Source organism: Haliotis rufescens, unplaced genomic scaffold, assembly GCF_023055435.1.
Source record: "Haliotis rufescens isolate VD_foot unplaced genomic scaffold, xgHalRufe1.0.p SCAF_120, whole genome shotgun sequence".
Lineage (NCBI taxonomy): Eukaryota > Metazoa > Mollusca > Gastropoda > Lepetellida > Haliotidae > Haliotis > Haliotis rufescens.
Genome location: NW_025963803.1, coordinates 639,708 through 663,847, shown reverse-complemented (window position 1 = coordinate 663,847; position 24,140 = coordinate 639,708). Strand labels below are relative to the sequence as shown.

At 39.7% G+C, this 24,140-nt stretch overlaps 2 protein-coding genes across 12 annotated transcripts in view; both read left to right on the top strand.

The window, feature by feature from the left end:
- LOC124115432 (phosphatidylinositol 4-phosphate 5-kinase type-1 alpha-like) overlaps positions 1 to 24,140 on the top strand; it is a 68,034-nt gene that overhangs the window by 39,430 nt on the left and 4,464 nt on the right. For 2 of the 11 annotated variants that reach the window (XM_046476434.2, XM_046476429.2), the window contains exons 16-19: positions 1,439 to 1,450; positions 4,887 to 5,086; positions 9,096 to 9,271; positions 14,716 to 16,526. In XM_046476434.2, coding sequence (XP_046332390.1) covers positions 1,439 to 1,450; positions 4,887 to 5,086; positions 9,096 to 9,271; positions 14,716 to 15,225 — 898 coding nt within the window. In that variant the 3' untranslated portion in view covers positions 15,226 to 16,526. Of the gene's footprint in view, positions 1 to 1,438; positions 1,451 to 4,886; positions 5,087 to 9,095; positions 9,272 to 14,715; positions 16,527 to 20,146; positions 20,156 to 23,931; positions 24,028 to 24,140 lie in introns of those variants that run through there. The other 9 variants (XM_046476437.2, XM_046476433.2, XM_046476435.2 and 6 more) reach the window with 9 other exon arrangements.
- On the top strand, positions 9,280 to 11,355 carry LOC124115434. Its single transcript, XM_048393897.1, has 3 exons — positions 9,280 to 10,258; positions 10,379 to 10,712; positions 11,074 to 11,355. The coding sequence occupies exons 1-3, from the start codon at positions 9,923 to 9,925 to the stop codon at positions 11,259 to 11,261; spliced, it is 858 nt and encodes a 285-aa protein (XP_048249854.1). The 5' UTR covers positions 9,280 to 9,922; the 3' UTR covers positions 11,262 to 11,355.

The window sequence follows — 24,140 nt, the reverse complement described above, 5'->3', positions numbered from 1 at the left end:
AAGTTTACATGTGCAGCACGACGATTTTAAGCAGAACCAGTTTCTTAAATAATGTATCAGATATCTTGCTGTTAAGCTGGCATTTCAAAATCATTTTCAGAATTGAAGACACATCTACTATTTTTTTAAGTTAATGTGAATTTAGTGCATTACCTCCCGTGAGTCTCCTGATGTTGGAATTAAAAATGTGGGCGTCTTTGTCGTGACCCTTATGATGAAAAATATACTAGGGGTTCTTGGATTAAAATACCAAGCAAACAAGGGCTTCATTTTGTTTCAGTGTTAACACTAGTGCTGGTTTTGCTCAGAATTTTCAAATCGATAATCTGGGCTCTCGGTCAATCAGTAATTGATTGTAATTGCTTATGTTGTATGCCTATGATGTTCAGGGATGAGAATCTTCTGCAGATCCGAGACTTTCTGCAAATTTTAGTGACCACAAATTTGTTAAAATCTGATTGCTTCCCCTAATTTTGGACCACGCTCCATTGCAAATAAGTTTCAACTGAAAAGGAAAATATCAAATCTCATCCCTGTATGCTGGTAGCGATTTTTGGTTTGTTGTTTTTGTTTTACGCCGCACTCAGCAATATTCCAGCTATATGACGGTGGTATAACACACTACATATGAGTGTGTTCCATCAGGCAAAGGTTCCAAGATGGCTGGTTGGTTCAAGTAGAATAAGTCTTCAGCAACCCATGCTTGCCGTAAAAGTCGATAAAGCTTGTAGTATGAGGCGACGATCGGGATCGGGTGGTCCTTGTTGATGCATGTCATCGTGTCCCAATTGCGTGGATCAATGTTCATGATGTCAATCACTGGATTGTCTGGTCCAGACGACCATTACAGACCGCTGTCAAATAACTGGAATATTGCTGAGGGCGTCATTAAACAACAAACCAACCCCACCCACCCACCCACCCAAAAAAAACAAAAAAAACTAACTTGGTTCAAATACAGAGGAAAATAATGAATAACCTTCAATGAAACTCTCCAAGACAACAATGATCTGCATGTAAAGCGCTGTCACGCTGAAAAACTGGGTTCGATTCCCTACATGGGATTGGGAACAATGTGTAAAGCCTATTTCTGGTGTCCCCCGTCGTGATATTGCTGGAATATTGCTAAAAGGGGCGTACTCACTCACTCACTCACTATGGTGAGTTGGCACCTCTTTGAAATCAACAAGGCCATGAAATGTTTAAAAACAGGTCTGAAATGCTGTAAATGAATTCCAACACCGAGTTATTTAAATTAATCCCCTAGAAACGCCATGCAAACGAGAGGCCACCCTGACTGTACAAGAATTACGGGGGCCCCCTTGACGGATTTTGTTTCTTTTCGCTCTGCTTTGATTTGATTGCAGAACTTCTCATGATATTATTGTTGCCAATTGAAAGCAGAGACTTATTTTGTTGTTGTTTTGTTTGTCAACAGGCCGTGGTACAGGTATGGTCTTATGTTAACTTGCATGACAGCTGTGTTTTGTAGATGTACTGACATGCAAAACAAACGCATCAGATAGAAACATGTCACAGTTTTGTGCAATATACGCTAAATTTGAATAATGATTGGTGAAATGGACCCATGAAGATCCAGGGTAAAATAGGTCTTCAGCAACCCATGCTTGCCGTAAAAGGCGACTATACTTGTCGTTGGAGGAAACTAACGGGAACGGGTGGTCAGGCTCGCTGACTTGGTTGATGCATGTCATCGTATCCCCATTGCATGGATCAATGGTGATGATGTCAATCACTGGATTGTTTGGTCCAGACTCGACTATTTACAGACCACCGTCATATAGCTGGGATATTGCTGAGTGCGGCGTTAAACAACAAACAAAGACAAAGATTGGGGAAATGTAAATTGTTCAAGCTATTGTATAGCGGGATTTCAGATCAGTTCATTTGACTGACTCACTGTTATCCATAACATCTCAATGATTTTTTTTGTATAATTTATTAATTTTTGGAAGAATGTCTCATCAAAAGTTGATAAAATTATCAAGTGTCCCCAGTGCCATTTGTCAGGATAAAATCACTGACATTTACCAATCATACAAACAAATTATGGTCGTAGGAATAATTTATTATGCTATGGTGAATGATCAGAAACAAAGTGCTCCACAAACATCGCATCAATTGAGAAATATTCCATTTTTTTTTATATATTTTCTTTTAAAGTCGTCAGCTCAAAACCATTCACTGGTCGATATGGACCATTTGATCAAATGAAAATCTATCTTGCTAAGAAGCAAATGGCATGATGCGTTTCTTTTGCAGGTCAGTATATAGGAAGAACAGAATTAAACAGTTGACCTTCAGCATGAATGCCAAGTCTTTAGTTGTCTTTGCATAGATATGATCCTTGCATGAACTCCATTGCCATTCTTTAAAAGGATCTTTTCAGGGGATATCCTTAATTCAGTTTTTGTACTTGTTTGGGAGCACGGGTGTCTAAGGCGCTGCAATTCACTTAGCAGAGTTGCGTCCCTTGGGCATGCCAGAAACCTATGATTGTGGGTTCAAATCCCGGTTCGCCCCGATTATGTTTCAAGGTTTGTCAGCACCATACCCATGCTCGTGGGTTTCACCGAATGGTAAACGTCTGAGACCTGCATCACTTCGGGCTTTTCTCCCACATTAAGCTGACACGCCGTGATATATAACTGGAATACTGTTAAAAGCGGCGTTAAACCCAACTCACTCACTCACTTTGTACTGTTTTATCCTTACTTGCAAATAAACAGAACAGGGCTGTCTATGATAATATTATTAATAATGCTGATGTGCTGGTAGGGTTGTACTATATTTTCTTCGTTTTCTGTTAATTAAGGTCCCATCCATTTAATACTCTGGCTAGGGCCAGGGAGTATTTAGGAAATACATGTTTGTTTCAGCATGACCAGAAAAGCTGGAAAATTAGTTAATAGGTCACTTTTTTAAAAATAAAAAATGATATTGTTTGTTGGACATGTTGTTTATCCTGAAAAAAGTGTTAGGAAAAAAATCATAATTGTTGGCTTCAAAAGGGTTAGAGGGGCGGTCAGGTAGCCTCGTGGTTAAAGCGTTCGCTCGTCATGCCAAAGAGAGTTGATTCCCGACATGGGTACAAAGTGTGAAGCCCATTTCTGGTGTCCACCGCCGTGATATTGCTGGAATATTGCAAAATCGGCATAAAACCATACTCACACACTCAAAAGGGTTCGTACATTAAGTTAATTGACCCCTTAGTTTTTGCGTTGATGTTGTGCTGTTATTCAATTTCATGGGTTAACTGGGTAGAATAGATATGTAACTCTCTTGTGTGTAGTGTAGGTTTTTGCTGAACAAGGAATGCCTGTAGAGATTCCAGGGCAGTCCCCGGTACCTAATGCAACTAAGCAATAACGATCAAGTGGTTTCCATCTGTAACCAGGTTGACTGTGTGTCACAGTGACCTTACAACATGGATTCATGCTCATGCTCATGCTGTCTACCACTGGTTTTCCAATCCCATCTGGGGCGGTCGGGTAGCCTAGTGGTTAAAGCGTTCGCTCGTCACGCCGAAGACCCGGGTTCGATTCCTGACATGGGTACAATGTGTGAAGCCCATTGATATTGCTGGAATATTGCTAAAAGCGGCTTAAAAACCATACTCACTCACTCACTCACTCCAATCCCATCTTTGATTGTACACAGGCTGGTTGGATATAGCTTTCATAATTCTATCTTTGGTGTAAAACAACATTCATTCAATCAGGTTGAGTAATGAGTAAAATATTTTAGCTGCCACACTGCAAAATTGTTTCTTGTATTACTTTCCTGCATAAAACCCGACCTGATCTTTCTTACTCTTACTTCCAATACCCAGGGCCCAATGTCATGAAGCAATCGTTGCGCTACGACTGTCATAGGTCAGTGTTTAACTTTGGGGGTTACGACAGTCGCAGCACTACGATTACTTTGTGGAAAGGGGCCCAGAAAAATAGTTATTAAGCCAGCATGTTTCATTCATATATAGAACTTTCTTCTGGACTGTCGTACTTACACTGTTAATCTGACCCTTGAAGATCTGGGTTAGAATAGGTCTTCAGCAACCCATGCTTGCTGTAAAAGGTGACTAACGAGATTGGGTGGTCAGGCTCGCAGACCGTTTCTTGTTTGTTTCAGTTTTAGACACCATCAAACATGAGTGTATACGTTTTTTGACCCGGCAGTTTAATTGTCATCAGCTGACTGGATCAGGTGGTCAGGCTCACTGACTTGGTTGATGCACTTCATCGATCCCAATTGCGTGGAACGATGTTTATGATGTCAATCACTGGATTGTCTGGTCCAGACTTGATAATTTACAGACCGCCATCATATAGCTGGAATATTGCTGAGTGCGGCGTTAAACAACAAACCATCCAAATCCCTGCTGTGCTATTGCTGAAATGTTGCTAAATGCAGCGTAAAACACTCACTCACTCACTCACCTTAAGTCTTGTGTAACACAGCCCATTTATTTATCACTTGCCGTGATATTGCTGAAATATTGCTAAAAGCTGTATAAAATGCTACTCACACTCACTCTCATTGTCACTTAGTTACTAGTCCAACTGATGTTAGACCTGTGAAGATTCCGGGGTAGAATAGGTCATCAGCAACCCATGCTTGTCGTAAAAGGCGACTAACGGGATCGGGTGGTCAGACTCGCTGACTGGGTTGATCCGTGTCATCCATCCCAATTGCGTGGATCGATGCTCATGATATTAATCACTGGATTGACTGGTCCAGACTCGATTATTTACAGACCGCCGTCATATAGCTGGAATATTGCTGAGTGCGGCGTTAAACAACCAACCAACCAACCAACCAACCAACCAACCAACTGATGTTATATTCCTGAGTGTCCGTTTCAGATCAGAGTTGATGACAACAACATATCCTCATGACGACGTGACACCACGCTACATGACTACAATACGGAGTTCTCCGCCCCTGAGTCTGTCTGAGTCGACTCCCACGCACACGGAACACACTGAAGGAACGCCCAGTTTCACAGCTTCCAGTCCCAGCTGTTCCAGTGATGTTCTGGGTAATGTGGGCAGCACTTGCACATGTAATTTCTGCTTGATATCATAATTTGACTTGCAACTTGATTCACACATAGGTTGGAGGGACAAAGCCATGTTTTTAAGGGGAAAAGAAAGTTAGATGGTTGTCTGTATGAGTTCTTAATATGTGCATATATTTACTGCCGTATGTTTAAAAATGAAACATTGAATGAAAACATTTGTTTCACATGTGTGTTATGAAGGATTAACACATGGTGTTAAAAACTTGAATGATTGTTTTGAAAAGTTCTCAATACTTATATAGGGCCAGGCTTTTTTTATTTTTAGGATTACGGATTTGTCAGCCCAAAGTCCAGGGTTGGAGGAGGGGAAAAAAATATAAAAAAGCCAGATGCATTTTTTTTTTTAATGCAGAATGCCTCTGGCATACTTTATGAACCTATTCTGTGCTCAAAAGACCACCATTTGTGACGATAAAGCCCCTTGTAACAATAAAAATTCTACTACTTACAACACGGACAATTGTCAAAGGAGGCTATTCATGTTCTGCTTCGAGATCAACAAAGATCAATTATGTAGTAATTCATATGTTTTTTATTAAAAGGTGATGAGAAATAATAAAATAACTGACTACATGGCTATCGGCGGGGGAAAAAATGGAAATCAGATTGATTTATTTTTTCACCTTTTCTCAAGAATTAGTCAGCGGGTCCGTAATCCGAAAAAATATTAAACGCTTGGCCTACTGTTACAACCATATCGTTAAATATTATGAATAATACCAATTTGAATTGAATTCAAATACAGATACAAAATATATAACATTTTGAACATTGATTCGTCTGGTCTTGTTATCGTCGGTGTTATTTCTCTAAATTTAATTATTAACGAAACATCCTGGACAAATGTAAGGCCATGCAAAGAGTTTTGAGTAATCTAGGAACTACTGCTTGGCATCTTGTGACATACATTTAACGTACACCATTACTTGACTCTGCCACACAAAGTGGATTGGGAAAAGATGCTCTACCTTGGGTCTAAGTTAATAGAATTTAAGTCTAAACCTTCATTTTATTTTATCCGAGCATGAATAAATACTATTTCAATATTGTAAGTCACACAATATGTCAGTTATTCAATGTCTGGTTTTATGATAGCAGATGTAGAAACAATAAATTGTCATTTATCAAGAGGTGGGGGGTCATAATGTGATGGGAGATAACTCCCATGTCATAATATTAGAATGGTCTCCCTTGGAAGACCAAATCATTGTTCATACAAGACACTGCCATTCCTAGATGAAAGTCTATTTCCAGGAGCCATATTGACCAATATTATCCAATTTCAAAAACTATCCTCATATGTTATATTATATCCTAAACAGGGAATTTTAAGCATTAATGATTGATTGAATCAAGTTGCTTGTCAGTCACAGCCTAACACATTTGTCTTTCCTCTTATTTCACCTAATTTTATATCATATTTATTTGTAGACTTTAAATGTAGATAGAATGCAATAATCTTGTTCTCATACCTCTCTCTCTTTCTTGTTTTTCTCATGAATTTGAGTGATATTTAAAAATTTCTAGACATTTGTGTGATTATTTCCTGTTTATTTTAAGTATTTGGAAAAGGTACATTGAAAACAGTTTCTTATGCTATAATTAAAGTATCCTCTGTGTGTAATCGAATCTTTTAATATATCAAACTGAATAAAGTTAGTATGGGTCATTTCCCAAGGTGTGCGTTTCAAAGATAATGCATTTTAAGCTTTCTAAATGGACAATGGCATTATTTTTATTTTACCTTGCAAGGAGGTTTGATTTGTGTGAAAAAGGTGTGGAAAATTTAAGCGTGGCTTGGATCATTAAGAATCATCTAAAAAATGTCGTCAACATTATTCAAAGTGGGAATCCAGACAATTTTCAGTGCTGAGGGCAAGCCAATGTAGTTGTTTGTTTTTCAGATATAGTATGACTCTAGTTTATCACGGCATTGGTAAATCTCGTAATCTACATCCCCTGTTGACAGTTTACTTATGCAAAAGGGGCGGTTGGGTTGCCTAGTGGTTAAAGTGTGCATTCGCCACTACGATCTATTATGAATTAACCACCGCGATAATATAGCGTACCATGCTATTTTCTGAGAAATAGACAGGATGATGTCGAAAGTGATATAATGTCATATAGTGTGGATGAGAGATCACTATTCTTTTGGATATCACTTAAAGTTTTCTTTCTGTCTGAATCTTGCCATAATCCTGTGTTCCTCACATGGGAAACAGTATCGAAATAATAAATAAATAATTTATGGCCATGAATATGCTTCCTTTTGCACATGCTTTCACAAGAGGCAACTAACAGGATCGGGTGGTCAGGCTCGCTGACTTGGTTGATGCCTGTCATCGTATCCCAATTGCGTGGATCGATGCTCATGATGTCAATCACTGGATTGTCTGGTCCAGACTCGATTATTTACAGACTCTGGAATATTGCTGACTGCAGCGTTAAACAACAAACAAACAAAACATTAAAATGAAAGGGTTCAAACTTTCAAAATTATATGCTTGTTATCTAGCCTTGGTAAAATGACATTTGTCGACTTTGATGATGTCTCACATCATTATCCTTGTTGGCACGCTACCCTGCCAAGGGACACCTGTGTGGGTGCTCAGTGTCACACTTGAAAACCAACACATTTCAATCCCTGGGTTTTGAAACAAAGACATTTGCTATGTTCATTAGTGAGAAATATAATTTAAGACAAAACAGTTATATAACCAGACAGCACAAAGTTAAGGGTTTCAGACAAAAGAGAAAAATTTAAAATTTGATCCAACTCAAGTCTAGAATGATTTGGCAAGTCTAGATTGGCTCAGCTGAATTGGGCATTGTTCTGGGCTCCATTTGGAGTTAACGTTTTTTCTTTTGTAGATACTGATTTTTGAATAAGATAACTTTCTATTTCTGGGATTAAATGTTAGTTTACACAAAGTTAAGAATTATTAGATAATGATGAGCTTCATTATAATACATGTATGTATGTTAGTTTGTCATCGGAGGGATAGATGGATTGCTGTGCATGAAATATAGTCTTACTGTAATCAAGCAGTGTAGGGTATAGAAGCATGTATGTATTTCCATGTTTAAGGTAAAGTTGGTGTAAGTTAGACTAGCTATAACCTAATTTATGTTTGTATTGCTATATTTTCTGTAACTATTTGAGTGAGTGAGTTGGGTTTAACGCCGCTTTTAACAGTATTCCAGTTATATCGCGGCGTGTCAGCTTAATGTGGGAGGAAAGCCCGAAGTGATGCAGGTCACAGACGTTTACCACTTCGGTGAAACCCACGAGCACGGGTATGGTGCTGACAAACCTAGAAACATAATCGGGGCGAACCGGGGTTCGAACCCACAATCATAGGTTTCTGGCGTGCCCAAGGGACGCAACCCTGCGCAGTGAATCGCAGCGCCTTAGACGACTGGGCCACCCGTGCCCCCGTAACTATTTGAATACCAGTACATCATTTGTGCTATAAATTGGTAATGTTTGGAAATTTCAGCTACAATTTTCTACTTCAAATCTCCAGTATTTTTGCTGTGTGTATGAAATGCATCTGAAATATTGATAATGAGTTACAGAGATGGCGATCCTATTCACAATATAAGTACTCTATTATTTTATTGAACAAGATAATTACTCAGAAGACAACTGCTTGAAGACAGCCTGCAACTTTGTCCACTGGTCCAAAGCCCCAGTCTAGTAAAATCTCTTATGGTCTTGTAAGATATACTCGACTGGTTCATATACTAAGGCTAGCATCAACTGAAACTCATGCCAAAATAGCTCAGGCTTGTAGTCTTAAAGTTTCTGACAAAGGCTGTGAAATTGAGTAAATATAAGCCAACCGGAAAGCCTGTTAACATCATCTCCTTTTATTAGAAAAGATTCATGTTACAAAAAACACTAAATCCTGTTCATGGATATTATACCCTCTATTCGAAACACAAGTTTTGTATCAGAACCCTTTTTTTCATATTTTTATTGTTTCAGATTCTGTGATGAATAGTGATAGAGACTTCGGTCCATCACCTATGTCCTTAAGTCCAGAGCAGTTATCACCTTCTAAGAAAACCAACAGCAGCACAGATGCGTCTTACTCAAGTGCATTTGAAAACCCGGTGATAACCTCGCCAGGTCAAGGAACCACTGTGGACAAAGAGGAAGTGGTAAGTCGTCCATCTTGAATTTTCTTTTCTCTTACTATGAACCCTTAGGGGACTGTTTCAAAAGCTTGTGTCTCTTTTACCACTTCAGAATTTAAAACATTTTTTTTGTGGTCAATTTAGTCTTTGAAAACATAATTATTTAATTAATGGAACAAGTATTATTTTCGGTTATGAAACTGATTTAAATATTTGGCATTCATGAGCAATTTTTTCAGCTAGCTATGCTTTTGAGACAGCCCCTGTAGTATATTCCCTGCTAAGATATGTTATCTTTCATTGATTGGGTGTGTTTAGTGTTAACTGATAGCATGCTGTAGGTATTTAAGAGGCTCCATTTAGTTTATTGAAACTCATTATGATATCGTCCTTAAGGCTGAAAAAAGAGTGTTTTCTTGATTATCAGTCATACTGCAGCAGAAAAACGCCATTATGTATCTAAATACTGTTTTTGTACTAATTTTGACCATGACTAGCACTTAACAATGAAAATGTTTGGGTTTTTTGTAAGACAGTGCTTGAGAACCAGTGTGTTTATGTGTTTATCCTAAGTTAGATAAAAAGTAAGGTGTTGACAAATAGTCACTGTGGTGGTTATGCTCAGGTTAGGTGAAGGTGTTCCTATAGATATAAAGCATTTTAAAGTGGATTCAAATGTGCAACACATACAGCAGTAGTCAAAATAGACCTAAATTTGCACGAGGTGTGTCAGACAAACACACTCCTCAGAACAGGTGTGTCGGACAAACACACTCCTCAGAACAGGTGTGTCAGACAAACACACTCCTCAGAACAGGTGTGTCGGACAAACACGAACACACACCCCAGAACAGGTGTCAGACAAACACACACCCCAGAACAGGTGTGTCAGACAAACACGAACACACACCCCAGAACAGGTGTCAGACAAACACACTCCTCAGAACAGGTGTGTCGGACAAACACACTCCTCAGAACAGGTGTGTCAGACAAACACACTCCTCAGAACAGGTGTGTCGGACAAACACGAACACACACCCCAGAACAGGTGTCAGACAAACACACACCCCAGAACAGGTGTGTCAGACAAACACGAACACACACCCCAGAACAGACCTAAATTTGCACAAGGTGTGTCGGACAAACACACTCCTCAGAACAGGTGTGTCGGACAAACACAAACACACATCCCAGAACAGGTGTGTCGGACAAACACACTCCTCAGAACAGGTGTGTCAGACAAACACACTCCTCAGAACAGGTGTGTCAGACAAACACAAACACACTCCTCAGAACAGGTGTGTCGGACAAACACACTCCTCAGAACAGGTGTGTCAGACAAACACAAACACACTCCTCAGAACAGGTGTGTCGGACAAACACACTCCTCAGAACAGGTGTGTCAGACAAACACAAACACACATCCCAGAACAGGTGTGTCGGACAAACACACTCCTCAGAACAGGTGTGTCAGACAAACACACTCCTCAGAACAGGTGTGTCGGACAAACACAAACACACATCCCAGAACAGGTGTGTCAGACAAACACAAACACACTCCCCAGAACAGGGGTGTCAGACAAACACACACCCCAGAACAGGTGTGTCAGACAAACACAAAACAACACCCCAGAACAGGGGTGTCAGACAAACACACCCCCCAGAACAGGTGTGTCAGACAAACACAAACACACTCCCCAGAACAGGGGTGTCAGACAAACACAAACACACACACCGCAGAACAGGTGCATCAGACAAACACCCCAGAACAGGTGTATCAGACAAACACAAACACACACCGCAGAACAGACATAGATTTGCACAAGGTGTGTCAGACAAACACACTCCTCAGAACAGGTGTATCAGACAAACACAAACACACACCGCAGAACAGGTGCATCAGACAAACACCCAAGAACAGGTGTATCAGACAAACACAAACACACACCGCAGAACAGACATAAATTTGCATGAACCCATGCGGATTCCTCGTGTGAATAAGGATCTCAAGTAACCCATGTTTGTTCGTAAGATTGTTTGTTTGTTTGTTTGTTTTTTAACGCCACACAGCAATATTCCAGCTATTTGATGGCGGTCTGTAAATAATCGAGTCTGGAGCAGACAGTGATTAATATCACGAGCATTGATCCACGCAAATGGGATTGATGACATGCTTTAACCAAGTCAGCGAACCTGACGACCCGATCCCTGTTCTACCCTGGATCTTTTGGTCTTAAGAGGTGAATAGATGAATCGAGTGGTCAGACTCAGTGACTTGGTTGATTGCATGCCATTGTATCCCAATCGTGTGGATCAATGCTCTTGATGTCATTCACAGGATTGTCTGGTCCAGACTCGACTATTTACGTACTGGGTGTATACTATAGCTGGCATATTGCTGAGTGAGTTGTTAAACAACAAACAAATGATAATGACAAGGAGTTGGACACCCAGACAAATTTTATGAACACCGCCAGAACACGGAAAGTGGCGTTAAACTCAACTCACTCACTCACCCTGAACACAGACTTAAATGTGCATGATCAGTGTTTTAGGGTGCATGTTCAATGGGATGGTTTATAAAAGAGCATGGTCAAATATGTTTTCTTAGCTAAGTTCTCCCATGAGCAACAGATGTTTCATAGTTTTACTTAATAACTTAATACAAGTTCCTTTTACTTTTTGTGTGTAAATTCCATGGTTAGACTGTCAGGAATTGAAAAAAGAAAAATGTTTATGAAGGAATTTCTTCACCCTTTTCGGAGAGCGACAATATGGATGACAAGACCATGATATATATTACCATATTCACCATGAAATACATTACCATATTCTCCTGCCAGTGACAAAACTGTGTCAAAACCTTTTGAGTCTACATTTGATCTTTACCCGAGAGAGCTGAGCTTTCCAGGCAGGACAGCTACCGTATTCGACGTAATAAGCGCCCAGGGCGCTCTCAAAATTAGAAATAGGAGGCTATTATTAGAATATTATTTGGGTGAAAAAACAGAGTTGAAAGATAAATTTTGTGGTTTATGCTGACAGCCTGAAATGTTTATATATGACATTATGAATTTTATTGCCCATAATTTAAGGTGCATATAACACACGAGTGCGTATTATACGCGAAGAAATAAGTCTTGTGTACATTGATCAAACGGAAGGGTTGCTAAATCGGCTTGTTCACTAGCCAATATATTAGCAAATATCGCCGTGCGCGCTTATTATAACTGGGCACTTATTACGTCGAATACGGTATACATTTTCATGACTCTATCATTCTCTACCATAATCCCAGACCGCTAGTACAAAACCCAAGTCTAGTAAGACGAGTTTGAAAACCTGTAAGATGTTAAATCTACGAAATAGGAAATGTTCTTTGAAGATCAGGGTTAGAATTGGTCTTCAGCAACCCATGCTGTTCGTAAGAGGCAACTTACGGGATCAGGTGGTCAGGTTGGTTTATGCATGTCATTGTGTCCAATTGTGTAAATCAATGCATGGGGTGTTAGTTCCCGGGTTGATTGGTCCAGACTCTATTATTTACAAACCGCCGTCATATTGATAAAATTTTGCTGATTGAAGTCTTAAACATCAAAACAAGCAAACAAAAGCTTTTGGCATAGCTCGATAGCAAATAGCTAAAGTCACAGACTGGTATTTCTAGCAGATATGTTGTTCACTGATGAGGTCTGTGACTTTTGCCACTACTCAAAAGCCCAAGGGGAGGTGGGGTAGCCTAGTGGTTAAAGCGTTCGCTCGTCACGCAGAAGACCCGGGTTGGATTCCCGACATGGGTACAATGTGTGAAGCCCATTTCTGGTGTCCCTCGCCGTGATATTGCTGGAATATTGCTAAAAGCGGCATAAAACCATATTCACTCACTCGCCCAAGTCAAGAAAACTGTTCTGTCTTGTAAGCTCAGCTATTAATTTCCATATAATATCACTAAACTATACTGAAAATTGTCATCGGGCTAACAGACACACAAGCTATATTTCTGTATCCCCTTCAGCCTTTGCCAAAATACACCCAAGGAAAAGTTACAAAGTTGTTGTGGACTTACTTGCATTATTTGCTTTGTTTGCTAGCCTAGCCGTCCCTTGTTTGTTGTGCTTGTCTATGTTGAGTTTGTAATTGTCTGGTTCTTCTTGGAATGGTAGTATTGATGTGTTTTGTCAATCTTGGCCAGTGGATCATCATCTTCTCGAGGCAAGAGAGTTAATTGACTTTAAAAGTCTAGTTTCCACCCTTACCGAACTAGGCTGGAATTCCTGGGCTTTATCGCAGCACCACCAGTGACTATTACGAGTTATGTCCCTTCTAAGCCTCTCCTATCGACCAATCAGATTCCACCTCTAGTATCACGTGCATTTGCTTCAATCAAAACAGTGGCTCCCAGTCAAGACGATCTTATCGATAATTAAGGTCTATATTGTGATAAAACGTGTCTTACATCGCGAAATGCATCAAATCACGTGAGCACCTTGATTAAAAACATGAAAAGATTTGCAAAATATCTGTTGAAAACGAGTTGGCAGTGCACATGCTTTGCAAATCCTGCAATCAACTGAAATCTGCACGACAGTTTACAAACCTGATTTTGATTTCATTGTGCAATTTTATTGGACTATGCTGAGACTCGTTAGTCCAGCCAAAACTCCATAATACCAGCCTAGTTCGGCAAGGGTGGAAACTGGACTTTTATAGTCAGTTAACTCCCTTGACTCGGGAAGATGGTGGATCATCTACCCATGGAGATCCTAGACGACTAACGGGATCGGGAGGTCAGGCTTGTCTTGGTTGATGCATGTCATCATATCCTTATTGTGTGGATCGATGCTCATGATGTCAATAACTTGATTGTCTGGTCATATAGCTGGAATATTGCTGAGTGCGGCGTTAAACAACAAACAAACACGGGGACAGAGGGACTTTCTATGAAATATCCTTTCAGAAACTTTCAGAACCATAAACCTGAGACAGACTTTCAATAAATATCCCTTGGACAGAACCACTCTCTCTCTAGAATACTCATGATGTCAATAACTGGATTGTCTGGTCCAGACTCGATTATTTACAAACCGCCTTTATATAGCTGGAATATTGCTGAGGGCGGCGTTAAACAACAAACAAACAAAACAAACAAACTCGATTGAATATTCCTGGGACAGAGGGATTTTCTATAGAATATTCCTGGGACAGAGGTGTTTTATGAACAATTTGCCTGGAACAGAGGGTTATTTGTTGAGAAAGTCCCTGCTGAAAAGTTAATCTATGAAATGAAGCCCCAGTAAAAACAACAGGGTGTCGTGACTAAAGGTTTAGAATATTGTGGCGTTACAAAGTGAAACAAATGATTATGAAACAGAAACACTGCTAGCATTCACCAAGAAGAACGCGGCAATTCCTTATTGTTTGTACATTTGTTCCTCTGCATGCTGCATGTGTTGTTTTTGTTTCTACAGCGCTCGGTGTCGGTGGCCAAGGTATCCATCAATTCCTCATCAGTCCTTGCAAACTCACACACACACTCACAGAGAAGCAACAGTAGCCTTGGCCCATCTAACCAACAAAAATCACACACAAGCCAGTCAAACCGCTCGCTTTTTACTAATTCCGAAAACTCTGTAACTACGGTGACAAGCTCCAGTGACACGGACACTGACGTGGTTACCATAGCAGCATCATTGCAAGATTTAGACGATGAGGGGCCAAATTATTCTCGGAGAGGCAAAGTTTCAAAACGGAAACCAGTCAGTACAAAAGAAATGCTTAAGCCAGCTGTAGCTACCGAATTAAAGAGACCTAATTCGGAGCCGAATGTTGCCGCCATGTGGCAACGGAATGCAGTTGGACGGATGTCACTGCCAGGGTCAAGCAAGCTATACGGACATGTTGTTCCAAATAAGGCGAACATCAGCGAAGCAGCAGACGATGGGGTAAAAAACAGGATTATTGAAATAACCCGACTTTGACACTAACACGTGAAAGTAGAAAATTTTGCTTGTAAATAAGTTCGAGGCTTTTTTAGCTTGAGCTATATTTGGACTAATAATAGCACCTTGTCATTCTGCTATACTGACAGTTTTAGCTTAAATGTAGGCATCTGTTTTTTTAACTATATAAAAAACATTAAACACGTTTTTTTAGGAGATTTCTCGGAAGAATAGTTGGTTGATGTGATAAGAGTAATGAAAGAAAGGGTTTGTTTTTTTAATGAAAAGTCAAAATGTGCTTTCCTTGCCTTATTTAAATAATTGGCCTGACCAAGGTTTGTTTAGAAGGAAACATTAACTTTCTCAAATGTTCAATTTTTTCACATTTGTGAATATTATTGTGTCAGCAGATCCGTTTACCAAGTTATAATTATTTTTTAAATGCCTTAGCTGTTAGGGATGACAAACTCTGTGATATATGTGTGATTCTGGATCTGTGAGTGATGGAGCTGATGGGTACCTCATTTTATGTGCAATTTTAAATCATCCTAGAAAATCAGACATGTTTGCACAGCCATACTGAATATTACACAGATTTTGTATGAGAGAAACCTTTCTTAAGATCGCTTGATCTTGGTTTAGGAATTTTTAACTTTTATGAAACATAATTCTGTTTATCAAAGTTCTGGTTGGCCCAGAGTGAAAAAGTCAGTAGGTCCCCAGTACCTTGTGTGTCAAGGCTCTGAGCATTTGTTTTCTTCGGGGTGGCAGCTGGTTTTTTATTGAAAAAATATTCTTTGTCAAACAACTATCCTTGACCCTTCTCATGGATATTTTATGGTTGGTTACTAAGATACAACTGGTGATTCAGTTGTATAAGTTAAGTTACTTCCCTTTACTACCAGTATTGGCTGGTAAGAAATGCAAATGTGATCCTGATTATGTTCCTGATCCTGATTCTGATTTTGATCATGTTCCTGGTCGTGATCATGTTCTTGATTGTGATCGTGTTCCTGATCGTGATCCTGATCCTGCTCGTGATGCTGATCCTGATTCTGGTCGTGTTCCTGATCCTAATTCTGGTCCTGTTCCTGATCCTGATTTTGGTCGTGTTCCTGATCCTGATTCTGGTTGTGTTCCTGATCCTGATTCTGGTCGTGTTCCTGTTCCTGATTCTGGTCGAGTTCCTGATCCTGATTCTGATTGTGTTCTGGTCGTGATCCTGATCCTGATTTTGGTCGTGTTCCTGATCCTGATTCTGGTCGTGTTCCTGATCCTGATTCTGGTCGAGTTCCTGATCCTGATTCTGATTGTTCTGGTCGTGATCCTGATCCTGATTTTGGTCGTGTTCCTGATCCTGATCCTGATCCTAATTCTGGTCGTGTTCCTGATCCTGATTCTGATCGTGTTCCTGATCCTGATTCTGGTAGCTTTCCTGATCCTGATTCTGGTTGTGTTCCTGATCCTGATTCTGGTCGTGTTCCTGATCCTGATTCTGGTTGTGTTCCTGATCCTGATTCTGGTCGTGTTCCTGATCCTGATCCTGATTCTGGTCGTGTTCCTGATCCTGATTCTGGTTGTGTTCCTGATCCTGATTCTGGTCGTGTTCCTGATCCTGATTCTGGTTGTGTTCCTGATCCTGATTCTGGTCGTGTTCCTGATCCTGATTCTGATCGTGTTCCTGATCCTGATTCTGATCGTGTTCCTGATTCTGGTAGCTTTCCTGATCCTGATTCTGATCGTGTTCCTGATCCTGATTCATGTAGCTTCCCTGATCCTGATTCTGGTAGCTTTCCTGATTCTGGTCGTCTTCCCGACCTGGATTCTGCTTGTTATCCTGATCCTGGTTCTTGTCATGTTCCTGATCCTGATTCTGATTGTGTTCTGGTCCTGATCCCGATCCTGATTCTGGTCATGTTCCTGATCCTGATTCTGGTCGTGTTCCTGGTCCTGATTCTGGTCATGTTCCTGATCCTGATTCTGGTCGTGTTCCTGATCCTGATTCTGGTCGTGTTCTTGATCCTGATCCTTGGTTTGAAAGCCCTGTTTCAATGCTTGTGGGTTTTAGAGTAATAAATGTCTACATAGTTGCCAACTGTCAAACATTTGCAACTGAAATACAAAAAATTGATTTTTTTCTTCCTTAATTCATACAACTGTACAAATCTACAAGAAAAATCACAAGGACTGAATTTCCTTACACACCAGTAAAGAGAGGGTAGCCTTACACCATGTGCTACAAACACATGGCTGTCAGATATATACGAAAATAGACTGGCCTGAAGACCGTAACAAAATATTGATTGCAACTTGGGAAAGTTGGCACCTATGTTTCTACAACCTGCATCATTTTCAGCATCTCCCCCCCAAATTTGAGGGCACAACTACTTCTGTGACCGAAATACTGATTAACCATGCTCGCCCACTCACTCACCCGTAAATAGTGTACTACTCAACCCCCAATTCTTTGATATTACTACAGTTAATTTGTCATGCCATGAGAGATTAACTATGGTAATATGAAATTATCGGGTGTTCTTTAATTCTTTTGAGTAGTATATGTAATATGATGATTCCTTACTTTCACGGTTTGCTTAAGGGTTTGTTGCCAAGACTCAAGACTTATCAGTGCTGTTTATAAATGGCTGTGCAAAATGATTGATCCTGATTTTCTCCGATGGGTAGGAATTAGTGAAGCTTCAATGGAGTGAAACGTTGCCAATTTGTCCTGGTTATTTATCAAAACTCCACCAATTTTGCCAAACGTGTTTCTAGATTTAGCCTCCATTATGTACAATTTCGTAAGTGTTGACACCCTTTGTAACCGTCACCTTTGTTATATACTGCTCGAAAGAAGTTAAGGAACACCCGATTCTTTCATTGGGAAACTTCTTTTCAGTAGTATGTGTAAAAAGCAAAATATGCTTGTAAAGTATGCAAATGAATCATAAGATTTTCAGAAAAACTTATTCTGATTATATATCAAATCCATTGTTGTAAGCCTTGTTACTCTGATCCTTATGTTAATGAGGAGGCTTTGACTGTGCTGCTTAACTCAATTAAATAAAGGCACTGTTGAGTCAAGACATGTAACATATTCCACTCACTTATATCTATATAAACATGCACTGCAATTACAGCATGTTTAATCAACATCAAACATTTGTGTGTGTATATATTGTTTACATATTGAACCATGGCATTGTTTGTAACTGAATAAAATAGTTGTTACTCTAACCTATTTGCTTTCTTTTGTTGAGCACGACACATTTGAATCTATTTATTGCACTAGCATTTTATTAATACTAATTCTTAGGGTTTTTTTTCTTTTTTTAAAAATTCTTCATGGTTGACTTAGGTTACCTGTGTTTCTTCATTCCTTCATTGAGCTTCAGTTTTGAGATTGAATCATGTATGAAATTAAACTAAACAGCTTTAACTTTTGAAAAGACAGGGGCGGCCGGGTAGCCTAGTGGTTAAAGCGTTAGCTCGTCACGCCGACGACCCCGGTTCGATTCCCGACATGGGTACAATGTGTGAAGCCCATTTCCGGTGTCCCCCGCCGTGATATTGCTGGAATATTGCTGGAATATTGCTAAAAGCGGTGTAAAACCATACTCACTCACTCACTCACTTTGAAAAGACAAGGTGCCATAAGGACATTTCTGGCGTGTTAGAAATGTCAGATTATATGGTGTTCCTAAAGTTGTGGAGATCCAGTTGGTTTTTTATTAAGCAGGTATTCACATCCACTAATCCGTTGGTTGGTAACAATCTGGACAAACTCTTTGCATTATCCCATCATGATTGTCCATAACCACTAGTCCGAAATGAGAAGCGGCAGCGTTAGAAATTGGCACTAGTCCTGTAGTCCTTGCCAAACTGCCCAATAGTAAAGATTTCCTAAGGACTAGTAGATATTTGCTCTTTTTAAGGGTTTTGCTATATGTTATCATAAGGACTAGTGGACGAAAACTGTTAGTTTCTAACCCTGGTTAAATATTCTTGTCCTATTTTTGAAGGGCAAAAGATAAAGAATGTTTGGACCTTTACCTTTCATCAAGAGCCAAAAGCAGGACATGTTTGGTCTTTGCGAAATTGGATCAGTGTGTTTCAGACCAAACAAAGAGATACATTCATGGCATGATTTTGTTGACATGTTTTTTCTTATATCACTTGGGGTTTTTTTTATATCACTAGCTTCATATAATCAGAATTACAGGGCAACAGCTTTTTGTGTTAATTTTATAAATGTATTTGCTTTGTCTTCACCGATGACTTTGTATTTCCAGTCAAACTTTAGGTTACAATGGAGCCTCATGCATTATTCATATGTCTTTACTTTTAGAAAATATATAGATGTACTGTAATCATTATAATGAGCGGCCCGTGAGGATACAGGGGGAATAGGTCTTCAGCAACCCATGCTTGCCGTAAAAGGCGACCATGCTTGTCGTAAGGGGCGACTAACGGGATTGGGTGGTCAGGCTCGCTGACTTGGTTGATGCAAGTCATCGTATCCCATTTGCATGGCTCGATGCTCATGATGTCAATCACTGGATTGTCTGGTCAAGATTCAATTACAGGCCGGCGTTAAACAACAAACAAACTTTGACTGACATCATGAGCAGCAATCTGCACAATTGGGATACGATGACATGCAATCAACTGGCAATCAGTCAATCAAGTCGGCGAGTTTGACCACATGATCAATTTAATTGCATCTTACGACCAGCATAGGTTGCTAGGATCTTATTCCTACCCAGGATGGTCCAAATTCGATTCCTTACGGATGACTGTTTCAATCAAACGCCTCTGACTTAGTAAACATTTTGGGCACTAGTTATGATGATTACTTTACGTTAGAACCCCATGTATTTTATTTGACTTGTATCTGCCTTGACATAATCCTTACTTCTGTTGCATTTTGATTGATCTCCGTATTTTTTGCTAATTTCAGTGAAATCAGGTAAAGGGAGAACACTCTGTTGTCTTGTTGATGAATGACTGAAAGTTTCATTTGCTCTTAGTCAGTTGAAATCTTTTTTTTCATGGCATTTGTAAAGCTAAACAGGGAAAGTTTGAATGTTTGAAAGTTAAATTATCCTGAATATATCTTGATGGCAGTGTTCTTGACTGATGTTATTATCCATCATCTATTGCTGCCATCTAAATATTTTTGTATACATACTTATATTCTGTGTGTCAATTACTAATTTTTATCGTTATTTCAAATTCAAAAACATTCAAAAACAATTTTATCCCAAATCACTGTTTTGATCATCAAAGTCTTGATAAAACTTTCCAATGCAAATCATTGGGGAGAAAATGAAAATTTCAGTCAGCCGTTCAACATGCTGTATCATATTTTACGCTTTCTCTCTAGATCTGTTACCATAGCAACTGTGTCTAATCTGTTCTCTCTATCCTCTAGTGAGTACTCTTACATGTCAGTAACATAATCATTAACCTTAGAGGTAGTCCAGTCATCAGCAGTATTCCTAACTGGTGCACGGGAGAGTTGCATGGTCCCAAGTAATTAGTCGGTAACCTTGTCACTGTCTTCTAAATGTTTCATGTTAAACTGTGGCATGGTGTCGCAGTGAGCTAGCTCTATAAATTGGCATCAGTCCGGACTAGTACAAGCAGCCACACACACACACACAACGCATGCATGCATGTCGCTATATAAGTGCAATAATCTTTGAAGCGACATTAAACCAAATTTCACCTCACCTCACCTCTAAATGATTCGTCCATTTAATATGTGCTTTTTGTTTTTTCTAAAGCACAAAATATTACAGTAAGCTGCTATTTTATGTCTGATTGGTGGCAGTGTGCAGAGTTGTACTAGAATCTTATGATCTCGGGTTTGAATCCCAGATTTGACCTGATGATGATTCTAGGTTTGTCAGCACCTAACACCTTTGGTTTCGTCAAAGAGGTAAGGACCTGCATCACTACAGGCTTTCCTCCCACATCAAGCTGACATGCCATGATATAACAGAAATACTCCCACATCAAGCTGGCACACCATGATATAACTGAAATACTCCCACATCAAGCTGACATGCCGTGATATAACTGAAATACTCCCACATCAAGCTGACACACTGATGTAACTGAAATACTCATATATCAAGCTGACACACTGATATAACTGGATTACTCCCACATCAAGCTGACACACTGTGACATAACAGAAATACTTCCACATCAAGCTGACACACCGTGATATAACTGAAATACTCCCACATCAAGCTGACACACTGATATAACTGAAATACCCCTATATCAAGCTGACACACTGATATAACTGGATTACTCCCACATCAAGCTGACACACTGTGACATAACAGAAATACTTCCACATCAAGCTGGCACACAGTGATATAACTGAAATACTCCCACATCAAGCTGACACACTGATATAACTGAAATACCCCTATATCAAGCTGACACACTGATATAACTGGAATACTCCCACATCAAGCTGACACACTGTGACATAACAGAAATACTCCCACATCAAGCTGACATGCCGTGATATAACTGAAATACTCCCACATGAAGCTGACACACCATGATATAACTGAAATACTCCCACATCAAGCTGACATGCCATGATATAACTGAAATACTCCCACATCAAGCTGACACGCCATGATATAACTGAAATACTCCCACATCAAGCTGACACGCCATGATATAACTGTAATACTCCCACATCAAGCTGCCATGCCATGATATAACTGAAATACTCCCACATCAAGCTGACACGCCGCGATATAACTGTAATACCTAAATAGTGTTCAAAGAGGCGTTTAACCAGCTCACTTCCCCTGATGGGTTGGAATCCACTTTTCTGTGGGTTTGATCCTCGGTCTGTCTGCACCATACTCGCCAAACTTTTGAAACCAGTGGCAGGTGAGCTACAGTGCTGCTGTGATAGTTCATGGGTTTAAACAAAATCGATAAACCATTGTTTTCACTTGCTGTAAATTAAGGATCACTTGGCTTGAAAATACATATGACTATGGCATTGAAATGTGTGAGTAGCTCACATTATGAAGGAAGGGGGGCAGAAATAAAACATGCATAAGTAGGAACAAAATCGATTCGGACTTACATGAAAATGGGCCAAGTATGGATAGTAACTTGAGAGGACGTAGAAAATAACGGGAATTATTCTGAATTATTAGGGTCTGAAGATCAGTTATAAGTCACAACAAACAGATAACTGAGGGGAACAAGACCCTGAACTTAAAAGCTTAAGAAATGCTCATCTCTCACACAAAGGTTAGATTACCCACATGGACACAATGTACAAATTTCCAGCTACAGTAAACTACGGTTATATCGAACTCAAAGGGGCAACTAATTGTAGTTTGTTATAACCATAGTTCGTTATAAGCATACATGTACAGCATAAAAATAACTGGACAAAAAAAATAAGTTTGTCATATATATATATGTCTTCCCTCCGCTCCCCTCTTCTCCCCCCCCCCCCCCCCCCCCAATATCTTTCAGAATCCAGCCCTGACCACATTAAAAGTGGAGCCCCACTTATCAGCAAACCCTGCCTGGTTTTGATAAATAACGAAAATTTGACAATGATAAATGCTCATCTTCAGGAACCAGGGGTTACTTTCACTAACCAACTATCTATTCAGTTGCACACTATTGTGGTTTCTTACCGGAGAGACCCGTGAAGATCCGGGGTAGAATAGGTCTTCAGCAACTCATGCTTGCTATAAAAGGCGACTAAGAGGCGATGCATGTCATCGTATAACTGAAAAGGAAAATATCAAATCTCATCCCTGTATGCCGGTAACCAATTTTGGTTTGTTGTTTGTTGTTTGACGCCGCACTCAGCAATATTCCAGCTATATGACGGCGGTATAACACACTACATACGAGTGTGTTCCATCAGGCAAAGGTTCCAAGATGGTTGGTTGGTTCAAGTAGAATAAGTCTTCAGCAACCCATACTTGCCGTAACAGTCGATAATGCTTGTAGTATGAGGCGACGAACGGGATTGGGTGGTCCTGGTTGATGCATGTCATTGTGTCCCAATTGCGTGGATCGATGCTCATGATGTCAGTCTCTGGATTGTCTGGTCCAGACTTGATTATTTACAGACTGCATTAGTATAGCTGAAATATTTCTGAGAGCGGCGTTACACAACAAACAAACATAGAAACATCAAGACAATTCCTTGAACAATGCAATTGTCCAGGTCGCTATATGGCTTGAATAATGCCGATGCGTCATGAGATATTAACTCAGTCACTCATGCAAGTGTCCGGATAAGCGGGGTTCCACTCCATTCACTTTAAACAATAATTTCATTACCAGTGCATAACGTCCCCACACATGATTCTTATGACAAAAGTCACGATATTGCTGAAATGTTGCCAATGTGAGGTTAAATTTTGACTCCCTCACTCCTATGACAAAAATATAGGCTTCAATACTCGAAACATAATAATCTTATAGCCCCAACTAAAAAAACATAATAGTGACAGTTAATAATAGTAAAAAAAATTTATGTAATATTTTTTTTATTATCTTGAAGCATGACTGTTCTGGTAAATGCCTGTGTATTAATATCAATCACTAATTCGCCCTTTCAACTCCATTTTATGCCTATCCTCTGCATTGTGCTGTTCCCATTTTCCGAATAAGTACAGGTTGTCGTAGAAGTAGCTGCATCGTCTGTAGTCCATGTTTGTTTTTGTACAGCCATCACAGCGACGTTACCCTACCTACCAACCTCGGACATTACACCTGGATCTCGGTGAATTAGGGGGAGCATCCGAGTCGTAGATAGTTAACACTGTGAGAACTGCATGCATGATGGAAAAGGGATGATTTCTGATATTTTTGAGATTAGAGATTCACTTTTATGTCAACTTGCACTAAATATTTTTAAAAAAGAGTTGCTTTGTTGA

Bases quoted from the DNA above. Each gene is read 5' to 3' on its own strand.
- LOC124115434 (XM_048393897.1), top strand. From the start codon at position 9,923: ATGTGCAACACATACAGCAGTAGTCAAAATAGACCTAAATTTGCACGA. The intron at 10,259-10,378 runs GTGTGTCGGACA...AATTTGCACAAG, and splicing joins AAACACACTCCTCAGAACAG to GTGTGTCGGACAAACACACT. The intron at 10,713-11,073 runs GTGTGTCAGACA...GATTTGCACAAG, and splicing joins AAACACACTCCTCAGAACAG to GTGTGTCAGACAAACACACT.